Source organism: Trachurus trachurus (assembly GCF_905171665.1).
Source record: "Trachurus trachurus genome assembly, chromosome: 4".
NCBI lineage: Eukaryota > Metazoa > Chordata > Actinopteri > Carangiformes > Carangidae > Trachurus > Trachurus trachurus.
Window position 1 is genome coordinate 3,819,966 of NC_139898.1, and position 12,049 is coordinate 3,832,014.

The window sequence follows — 12,049 nt, forward strand, 5'->3', positions numbered from 1 at the left end:
CCACGTGGTAATAATTGACATACACGTACCCTCAGCAAATGACATTATCACATGTTTTCCCTAACCCTGACCCCCCCCCCCCCCCCTTCCCTGCTTCTAACCTGCTGGCACAACATTTGAGCCGTTCCCAAGTCATGGGAACTTCATGCTACCACTAACTGGAGAGACGCCTCGGGCAAATCACTGCGTGGCATGGTGGGAGAGAGCGCGCTGACACATTCACCCAAAGTAATGCACAGGGCACAGAGGGCACGGAGTCAGGGCGCTGGGGCGCAGGGGGGCATGAGAATGGACCGGAAGCTCGTAAAAAATCTCTTTGGTCTCTGGCATGTATGCGTCAGCACACGTACACACTTCTTAATGCTGCCTAGCTGGGAGGCCTGGTGCCACTGACATGACTAAGAAAGTAATTTAAAAAAATTGGCCGTTGTGTAGATGGAATGGCAAAGTAGATGCAGAGGAATAAAGACTGATGGAGACGACATTATAGAATGGAGGGGGAAGACATTTAGAGCATATCTACACCAAAAGACTGGAGTATTTTAGAGGATACTGCATGATGAGAAACCATTCAAACGTTTTGCTGAAGGGGCTATGTTAGCTGTGTGTCTATAGGAGTTACAAATAAGTGACTTTAAATTTGAGTATGAGAAGGAAAAACAAAGGGAGGGTTGACTTACAGAGAAGATGGCAATAAGAATGCCAACACCACAAAGCACAGCATCACTAATGGTGTCTCCCTCTTTTCGGGGGAAGCGGATGGACTCGTCCGAACAGTAAAACCCGCGCTGGTACGGCTTTATGGTGCTAGTCTCAATGATCAGGAAAGGCAGGCTAGCTACAAAAGACACAGAGAGAGAGAGAGGAGAGAGCAGAGAGAAAGAAAGGAGGAGGGAGAGAAGAAAGAAAGCATAAAAGCACCGGGTCAGTGACACAGACATAAACAGGAGAGAACGCAGGGGGGGGGGAGCACAAGGAGCCTGCTGGCACCGGGGGGAACCATGGGATACAGCAGAAGTGGGCGGGGCTTAAGGACGTCATGTATGGGCAGCGTAGAGCAAAGTAGTGACACATTTTTCAAGACATAAGAATAATATTATGTGAATTCTTCTAAGCGCTGTCACTTCTTTACCGCCGCCGCCATGAACCTACAGCCCTCCCTGTTTCTGCCCTCACTGTTCCCCCGGGCCGTCGCTCTTTGTGTGTGTGTGTGTGCACACCGGGATGGAGGGGGGTCGGGGGTGGGGGGGCGACTTACGGACACCGCGGGCAGTGTCAACCCAACAGATATAAGCACTGAGGAGGGGACGGTGCTGTTCTTGTAGGGGTATTTCACGCTGGAGTCACTGCAGTACAGACCCCTCTGGTACGGACGAATAGAAGTGCGGTGCAGGACCAGGCTGGGCAGCATAGCTACACACACACACACATACATACATACATGGATGGATGGATGAACCCACACACACACATAAACTTAAGCCATGTCACTAACTCTGCACTTACCTGCTGGCTGGGGGAGAAACGTCACATTAAAACACATGAACAGAACAACAGGTGTGTGAGATCATGTCAACATTAAACAGACTGTTTACTCAGCAAACTCCCTCCTGCTGTGCCTGTTGACAGTGTGACACTATTGAGAAGTGGGGTATATTCTTTAGCATCACCCCATACTGACAGAGTAAATACACACTGGCATTTAGGGCTACTGAAGACAAAAGAAAAACACCAACATAGGGACTGTGTCAATACATTGTGAGGAGTTTAGTGGCTCTGATTGGAGGAGAAGAGAGTGCCATTCCAGCTAAGAGGGTTGGGACTTGCTTGGGTTTGATTTTTTTTTTTTTTTGATGAGCATAAGAAAGAAAAACAGCTGTCAGGACTTTTGCAACTTTGTGATGTCACAACCGTCAACGTCGCCCCCAAATCCCGCCCACCTGAACGCACCATCCAACCTTGCAGGCAGGATTTGTTTCTCTGGGTGGTTATCAGGACATTAGAACCACAAATACATAGCAAGATATTCTTATGGGTCACTTCTTCATTCATTTCCACATTTTCATTTTAAAAGCTTAGCTAAACTAAGCTATGCTAAGTGTCCTGTGTATTTACCAAACAGACATAAGATCTTCCTACGTAACTCTTGGCGAGAAAGTAAATAAGCGAATTTGACAAAATGTCCCGTCTTTAACAGTGGGATGATGGAGATCTAGATCTTCATCCAAACACTTCAAAAACAAACTGACAAAGAGTTGGTTTAATGAATCCATTTGTTGCTTTTTCAATCACATACACACCCACATTCTGTTCTGAAAAAGGGAAACTAAAAACAAATCTCCAAATCAAAAGAATACAAATTGCAAACTCTGGCTGGGACTTTCACAGTTTTCCTTGTGGGATTTTAAAATGTGTGAATACCAAGAAAAACAAAAGTAAGCCCACCCAACTCTGGAACATTTTTTTGCATGAGAGCATGTTTGGCATGTATACTGTACGCGCAACCATAGTAGCTCATAAATAGAGGGAGCTGAAGACACGAAGGCGTCCTGAAGACCCGCACACAGTCACACCAACATATACATTAAATGTCAGACTGCGCTGAAATATTCCCACATGCGGCGCGTGTGGTTAGCTCACATCACAGAGGTTTTTGACATTTGGGTCAAAGTCAGAGATCGACTTGTGAATGCGGCGGAGAACCACGGCTGTCGTCTCACCAGTGACGGGAGAGGGGGATTGTGTTACGCGTCTGTCCTGAAAAACACAGCGCTCCCCCAGTCGCATGAACTTGTACATTCTTAAAAAACCTCAAAACACCCTCCTATGCATGTTTCTCAGGCGCACGCTCACGTCTCCTCAGGCTGCTTAACATCGGCTCTCACTTGAAAGGAGACAGTGTTGTCTCAGGTGTCTGCCAGATCAATGAGTAGACGTAAACCAGGCTAATACGGATTCCCTGGAAAAAGATATCATTGTTTTTCTCAGCTTTATCCGTCTTCTTTCATTCATCTCTGTGGTGGTTGTGGTTTCTAACCACAGAAAATGATTGTGATGAAATTTGTCTTCAAAATGTAAAGCTTTAAAGAAGAAAAAAAAGTTGAGGTCAAGAAGGAACTTTTAAACTTACAAGAAAAAGGAATCCTTCAAGTATGTGGATGAAGATCATATGATATGATCCAAAGCTCCAGAACACCTACTAAATGGACTTTGAGACAAGCCTGTTTTATCAACTGTTGTGTCAAAAGGTCACAACAAAATCCTTGCTCTTCTCATCTGAAGATAACAAACACAACTCCAGGAGCATTAAGCTGCTAAAACAACATGAAGAGATTTAAAGGGATAGTTCAACATTTTGGCAGATTGGCCCTATAGTCATAGCAGTAGGTTGCGAGAATTTACCTTGAAAACAACTCTGTCTCGTAACGTTCCGTTATTATCTCATAGTGTGGTGAATGTGCAGATCACAACTTGTCCACTAGAGCGTTTTGGAGTTGTTGGATTGTGTATTTGATGAGTTTGATGAGGGAAACCAATAAATCCTATTAGTCTCCGTAGCGTAGCTCTGAGCAGCTCACGGCTCTGCTCTGCCATTCTAAAAACAGCTTGCATCGACAATTAAAGGTAACGAACCTACTGCTAAAACTATAGGGATTATGGCAATGGGCCAATTTGCCAAAATGTTGAACTATTCCTTTAAGCATTTTTCTGTCGCTCCATGCCTCGCTCCTCCAGTAGTTAGCGAAAGGCGGCAGATGGGATGGTCACCGAGGCAGACACCTGCACAAACAGACCCTCACTGGGCTGGACTGGGTTTCTGGTAGAGTCTGAGAACCACGCAGGGTTAGCTCTGGGTGAGCCTGGGCACGACGGTCTGCAAGACTTCAGATGGCTGCAGATGTGTGTTTTCTGTTCTTGTGAGTCTTTGAGCTTAATGCCCCACTGAACTTGACCGCAGTTAAAAGTTTGTGCACATACTGACTGGTGTTGAGTAAACACTCAGCTTCTCTCGCGTCTGTCTCGCTTCTCTTTTTCCATTTTCTCCATCCTTCCTACTCTGGCCTACTTGTGTGTGTGTGTGTGTGTGTGTGTGTGTGTGTGTGTGTGTGTGTGTGTGTGTGTGTGTGTGTGTGTGTGTGTGTGTGTGTGTGTGTGTGTGTGTGTGTGTGTGTGTGTGTGTGTGTGTGTGTGTGTGTGTGTGTGTGTGTGAGGAGTGGGATTCATATGCTAATGAAGAGAAGTGAAAAGAGGTCATGGGCTTAACAGACATGGGAAACATACACACACAGACAAAAACACACACATGCGAAACCAGTGCCGAGTGGCTAAACCGATCAGAAAGCACCATGGGAAACGCAAAAGTTGAACCGCGCAGCTGAGTGAGTGAAAAGCGCCCGAGCACCTCAACACTTTCTATTGAGAGTTCATAAAAGCCTCTCTGTGCACACGCTGCCCAGCCTTGAGATGCCAGGCTGTTTTGGTGCTGCACCCCCCTCCTCCCTCCTCCCTCCTCCTCCTCCTCCTCCTCCTCCTCCTCCTCCTCCTCCTCCTCCTCCTCCCCATGCCATCTCCCAGAAAACAGCCTGGTATGTGGGCATTCTCCTCATACCACAGACGGCCCACAGCGAACCCCTCAGCACAAAACACCACTCCAGCGCCGACCCCGCGGCCGTACGTCCGTAAACCGACGTGTGAAGAAATATGAGCTCTTTTATGGCGACGGGATAAAGAGAGGGCGACCTTCACGGGCCTTTCTGACCCAGAGAGCGAGATGGGGGAGTGTCGGAGGAGGGTGAGATAAAAACAAAAAAAGGCAAGCGAGAGAAAGAGGTGGGCCGGGCCGTTGGGAAACACCAATGGTCCGTCAGTGAATTAAAAAACAACTATTTTACAAGCTCTGTCATGAGGTCACTAACGTTCAGTAATGCTCAGATCCTGACTAAGGATGAGGAAAAGTACCTTAACTGCTCACACACAGTCCGGCCTGAATGCTTTTTTTTTTTTCTTCCCTGCCCTGCTTTTAGAGCCAGTGGGCCTGAAGCCTTTTAATAAACAGCACAGTCCGGCGTCAGAGAATAACTGGAGCCTGAAACGCTCTCAGTGGACACAGAGTAAAGGAGAAATGGAGAAATATGGCAAATACAGCTGGAGGAGAAAGAAAGAAAAAAAAAGAACATAACCTAAGTGGGTGGCTTGGCGAGTTTGGGAACACTTCTATTTGTCTTATCAGATCCTGTCATGCACTTCTCCGTTTCAGGCCACAAGCAGAACAACTGCAGATCAGTGGAGAGAGACTGCTTACCACAGGTCAGAGAGAGGCATTTCTTCGGCTGCTTGAATCACTGTTTATATGCAGAGGTCATGGCAAGGCTTTTGAGTGTGAGTGTGTGTGTGTGTGTGTGTGTGTGTGATTATTTTCCATCCGTAAATCCACTCACATGTTCATGCTCCACTGCTTGCTGGAAATCACCATCCAAAAGTATGTCCATGTGTGTTTATACGTGGTATGTGTGTGTTTGTGCATGCTTTAAGTTTAGGTATGCAGTTTGCTATGCATGTGTGTGAGTGTGTGTGCTGTGCATGCGTGCATTTGTTTGTGAGACAGAGATTACCCAGCCGCCCGCGTGTTTGATTGGCTTTGGAGTTAAATTTGGTGTTGCGAGTGAGCTGTTAGATTAGCACGACTTAGAAACTACCGAGTCTGATTTGACGTTTTCCACAGAACTACAGGAAAATGTTTCTTTTATCAGTGCACTCACTGCACTACTGGAACCTGTTAGGGGTTTGCATTTTTTTGGTGTAATTGCACACAACAGTGGTCAGTGGCATTCCTCAGTCCTGCAGGGCGAAGATCAGCTTCTATTATTTTCTCTGATCTTTAAACAGACTGTACCGGCCAGAACAGGAAACAATAGCTATTCTTACGTCAGCTAAAGCCCTGCAGCGTTCAGAAGGTTAATTCCCCTTGACACGGCACTAATTTTGCCGTAGAGCAACACCTGCGTGTCGGCTGAGCCTATAGCGGCCAGCTTCCCTCTCTCTCTCTCTCTCTCCCGCTCTCGGGACTCTCTCGCAGCTCTATTGACATTTTAATGGGCTTTCATGGCCTTCAGAGCAGAATTAAAATGATATCGTGATTATGGTGATGGAGCTGGAGGAGTCAGCAGCGAGCGCGAGTGGTGAATGGGAGGCGGAGCGGGGCAGAGGAAGAGTCATTGTGGTCTGCTCTAATGGAGGATTTCCTCCTCCTGTCTCTCAAATGCACCATGTGACCCGTCCTGAGACCGAGACAGAGGACAATTCAGAGGAAGGTTAGACAGGGTGGAGGCTGAAGGGGTCTGGAGTCAATCATCCAGACTCTCTCTTCTCTGATTTGAGTAGGGTTGCCCTGGAAACTGGAGTAAAATGCCTGTTTAGATTCATCATTTTTCTTCCTTTTTCTTTTGAATGCTTCTAAACTGACTTATTCAATTAATTGGAAAAAGGATTTTGCAGAAGAGTGTGTTTCTAATTGGCGATTATAGTAATCATTGGTTGCAGCAGTAATTGTGATATGTATTTAAGCATTTAAGTGCCTTTATATAACATTTCATTTCAAGGATCATCAGACACTTGACACAAATCCAACCTGATCTGAACATGTGTGTCAGTTCTGCTCTCATGACAGGGAGACTACACATATCTATTACAGTCACTTGTCTATATCAGGCCGATCCCAGTGGCTTGACATACTTCTATCATACAGATCTTGACACCTGCACACACCCTGCAACATAATACATGTGACTAAAGGACGCTCTGAAGTGGCCTACATCACTAATAAGATGTATGGACGGATAATATGTTGTGGTTATGTGATATGTGTGTGACTGTGTGTGTGTGTGTGTAGGGAGACCCAGAGAGAGGATGTTTTTGTCCAATCACCTGTATTATCACAGCTCTCTGGCCCATTCATTTGGATGGCAGCGAGTTGCAGTGCGATTGCAGAGGATGCATGTGTATTTTGTGCAAAAACGATTAGCCTTTTGTGTGTGTGTTTGTGTGCAAGAAGTGAGAGCATGTGTGTGTGGGTGTGTGTGTGTATCTGATAAGAAGAAGGGATCAGAGTGAATGAGTGGCTCAGTTCCAGCTCCACTTGTTGGGTGGACATTTTTAGCAGGAAGCAGGCTCGCTGGCAACAGCGTGTGGTCATCGTGACGTTGGGAAGGTTTCCATGGTGATATTACGTACGGTGTATGTTAAAAAAGCCAAATCTTGATGAATTACATCAACATCCTTCAAATAAGCCGATGACTACATCCCCAGCTTCAGTATTATTATATATACATTTATAGAAGAACACGCACCGGCATTCAGCTAAACCTGCACCGCGACCTCCTTGGCTCTAAATACGGCCTACCGGGCAGATGACTTGTTGGATGTGATGAGATTTGTCACGCATCCAGCTCACAGTTAACTTTATCTACAGGTCACTAAAGCCAAGCGCACGAGCATGCATGGCCTTCCAGACATTTGGGAAGAGAGTGCGTAGGTTAGCTGAGGTTCATGACAGACCCTGGAAGTAGCCACGGGGGCCGGGGGTCAGAGGTCAGGGATGTGACATAGCTGCAGGATTATTCAGCAGGGGCACAACTGTCACTGTAACACTGCCAATTATATATCTGAGTGTGACACTGTATGTGTGTGTGTGTGTGTGTGTGTGTGTGTGTGTGTGTGTGTGTGTGTGTGTGTGTGTGTGTGTGTATGTGTGAGTGTGTGTGGCTATGTGGGTGTTAAAGTGGATTACTGTGGTTCCACTGGCAACTTCAGTAAAGCCTTTCTCAAACATTTTTAAGTTGTCGACCACAAAGGGCTTTAAAAATGCTCTCGCAATCCAAATAAACAAACTCGGCTCCATAAAAAAAAAAAAAACACCCCGGGGCTTTGTCCATAACACATAATCACATGCACCGACATGCACACATGTCCACCGATACAGATGTGCGGCTCCAGATATCGCTTCTTTTGTTTTCCACAAGCTGCTGATGTGTCTCACACATGTACAAAGCTGGCAAATACACACACAGCCGCACGCACACACACACACACACACACACACACACACACACACACACACACACACACACACACACACACACACACACACACACACACACACACACACACACACACACACACACACACACACACACACACAAGAGTGGCTGAGGTCAGCAGAGTGGGTGTACAGAGTGAATCCCTGTCCCTTTTTCCCTCCCCACTGTGTGAATGCTGCAGCGACTGGGGGGCCGCGGGGCTGAAGCATGTGCTTACTCAGAGAGATTTTTATTCACAGGAATAAATGCCCCTTTTTACACGCAGGCATCTGCTGGGACAGTCTCTGGGGGACTGTCTTCTACGAGCAGGCACCTGCGAGGGCAGCCCTCTGGACGATGCTGCCGGGGCGCCCCCCCCTTCCATCCCCACATCCCCACGTCTCCCCGTGTGTTGCTGTTGGCTTCTAGGGCCCATTTGGAGAGATGGAGGCTGGATTCAACACTGTTATGGTCCACATTAGCGAGTAGAGGAGGCATGAGGATATTTATAATGTGTTTTAAAAAGATCAGTTACATCTCATCAAGACATTCCTAATGCTTGGCTGCACTGTCACTTGAGAGAGAGGACGGGTGCACAGCTGCTGCTCCACTGAAGGGAAACCTGAGCAGTGCCCAGGGGCCAGATCAGGCTATTTGGCTGGTTGGTTGGGTGGCTGGATGGCTGGCTGGCTGGCTGGGCGTTTTCTCTGTTGTTGCCATAATGGCAGTATTGCCCCCTGGGAAAAAAAAAAAAAAAAGCCTGGCTGCGAAGAAGAAGAGGACCGTGGAGTCTTTGAAACCTGACGCCTCTGTCCAGGATAAAGCCTCCCCCTAACTGCTTTTCGCAAAGAGCTTCTCTTTTAATTCTCGGCTCATCTCTGCATCACATTGCAATTATCTCGAGACAATAGGTGTTAAATTGAACATTCGTGGCATTTACGTTGTCTAGGAAAGCTTCTTCTCTGTATGTAAACAGGACAGGGCTCAGTGGCTGCAGCACAGATAAGACCCGCGCCAATAAAGATGCTGAGCTGATTACTACACAGTGCCGGGCCACAGCTGAGCAGATAAGCAGCTACACACAGACACAGTGCCCACAACCCCGGTCAACAAAACACAGCCCCCCGAGCAGCCGCCGCCATAAACCACTGACAGATAATCGAGCAAGGCCTCAAGTGCCCTGTGAAGAGGCTCTCACATCTCAGCCTCATTCATTTTTTTTCTCCCCCTCCCCTCCCTCCCCTCCCCTCCCCTCCCTCCATTTCATCCTCCTTCTGTCTGCCACCGGCCCATTGGTCCTCGTTAGCGAGACAAAGAGCGCTGAGATGCATCAAAAGGGGTATTGTTCTCAGTGAAACAGTGAAATCCCCCCCCCCTCCCCAACTCTGGATGCGCACACACAAATACAGAGGATTGTGGTGGGCAAATGTAGTAAGAGAAAGTGACAGACAGAGGGGCCTGTGTAACAGCAGGGAGGAGATAATAATGAGGCCTGCTGCTCTCAGTCTGTCAGCTACGATGAAGCTCGGCCCTGTAAGATCATCTCAGGAAAATCAAAAAAAGAACTGTGCAAAATTTTTGTAAACCTTGGAATTTTTTTTATCTCAAGACAATCAGGTGTAAGAATTTCACTGCTTCACTGCTTCACACGCAGGATTTATTCATTTACAACGGCATGTAAACGGGCTGAAACACATGTGGCAATTACTGCTAACAAAAGTTTACAGCAGGGCTCTGCCCGGTAATCTAAACTGATCTAAACGGGCAGGATGAGGGTGTTTACCTGAAAGGTTGTAATCATCATGGATGGGATTCTTGGAGCAGCAGAGACAGAGGCTTTTACAAGCTGTTGTCTTAGTTTTTTACTGTGCAATTCATTTGTTTGCTGAGAGGAGGAGGACAGGGACAGACGGGGTTAAAAGAGACAAGTGTGTCTGGTTTCTGCACCGGCATAAAGAGACGGTCGCATCAGTCAACTCCATGCCCTCGGCTTGCCCATGGGAGCCACATGCGGCACACACACACACACACACACACACACATACAAATCGAGCCACAGATGCCTCACACATGCTACTCACACAAACACACACATTGCACACATAAGCGTACACATACACAGATTGTTTCACCCTCCAGGCCACAGAGTTGGTCTAATGACAGCTCTGGGCGCTCCCTTTCCCTCATAAACCCCACGGGACACACACGCACTCGCTCACACCCACACACCTTTAATCACAGCACTGTGCACACACACAAACCCCAGGGGTTTGTCATTTAACTCCTGCACCAGCAGAAAGCAGCCACATGTCACAATGACGGGCTGGAAATGCCATACACACACATACACACACACAAAAAAAAAAAGTCTGGCTACAAGCTCCCCATCACAACTCATAGAAAATATACATCAACACAAAAACGCACACTTACACTTCCATCCATTCCTAGAGAACTAGCAGCCCTGTGGTCCCAGCTGTTGTCATCAACATCTGCTGATCTTTATCTTATTACATAATACAGTACAGTGATGCTGCGCTGCCAGAGGACGCTCCTCACCTTCTAAAGATCTCTGACCTCGCCTCGTCCCGCAGCCGATACCAAAACACACATCCCGTCCCACCACGGGCCACCACCGGCCTCCAGCCACAGGTTGCACACAAAGACACGCACCGGCTGATGTAACCACACTGTAAATACCATACACGTATCAGCTGTTGTCAGAATCGGATCTCAGGGATGCCATGTTATGTTACATTATCCCTTATTGCATGATGCATGTCTATTGAATGCGGAGCCCTCGGCTGCGTGTGAGTGCAGGAAATGTCAAACAGAGAGCACTGCAGGCACTTGTCCCATATGAGTCTATTTTCTGCTTGACCTTTGGCCTGATCTGCCAAACAGAAGAATAGACTGACAAGGAGCATCAACAGTGGGAGCCTGAACACAGAGGAAAATTCAACTAGCTTCGATTGGTCTCTTCAGTAGATACACATGGTACTCCTGGAAGGGAGTTTTTTTTTTTTTCCTATTAGCTCCATCTCTCTTACATCTATATCCAGCCAAGAAAGTCTGGGTCACTTCTCTGCTCAGCTGCTGCCTCTGCACAGGCAGACTCACGCTCAGACTCCTGAGAATATTTGCCTTTAGATTAAGGTCAGCAGCTTTGGATGGAGGCCTGTGTTTGGGTTCGTGTGTGTCCTTCTTGCTATCAAGGTTTTCTACATGACACTTGGCAAAAAACACTTATTTGCTGTTGTTAGAAAGATTACGGGTAACACTTTATACTATTAAGCATTAGTTAAGCATTAAAGGGACAACGAGGAGTTTTGGAAAAGCGAAGCGTTTTCACACTACATTTATGAGCCTCCGCGCGCACCGTAAAATTCTTTTGACCGGCGCAAGACAGACTCATGTTTTCATTCATCAAGAATTAAAGTCAGAGGTTCAAAGAGGTTCACATACCGTCGTAGTTCCGACCATAAACGGCGATTCAGCTGCGTTATTCTCATGACTCGTTGCGAAACCGAAAGTAAGGAAACGCTGGTCGGCTCGACCAGCATTTCCGCCACCACTAATAATAACAAAATAACGATAGAGACAGAACGATATATTTATCGAAAATGGGCCCATTAACAAGTGTGGGTAGCGGAGATTCATCCACATTAACGTGAGACTTTTTTATAACCGAATAGAAACTCCTCGTTGTCCCTTTAATAAATACTGAATTATTCATTTATAATGCATGAACTCATTAGTATGTAGTTTATAAATACAGTTAGTGCTTATCAATGATGAGTAAAACATTTTTAACTGTGTTTATAAACTACATACTAATGAGTATTCATGCGTTATAAATGATGAATTCAGTATTTAATGCTTAGTAGTGTGTACGTATTATAAAGTGTTACTATATTGCGCCCATGGAGCTGCTTTCATTTAAATGTGGTTCCTTTGTGTATTATACTACATTT

General features: G+C 46.6%; 1 protein-coding gene across 2 annotated transcripts in view; it reads right to left on the reverse strand.

The window, feature by feature from the left end:
* Window positions 1-12,049, reverse strand: part of plpp3 (phospholipid phosphatase 3) — a 31,832-nt gene that overhangs the window by 15,426 nt on the left and 4,357 nt on the right. The window contains exon 2 of one of the 2 annotated variants that reach the window (XM_083969601.1): window positions 681-838. In XM_083969601.1, the coding sequence (XP_083825727.1) occupies window positions 681-838 (158 nt within the window). Of the gene's footprint in view, window positions 1-680; window positions 839-1,258; window positions 1,414-12,049 lie in introns of both variants that reach the window. The other variant, XM_083969602.1, reaches the window with a different exon arrangement.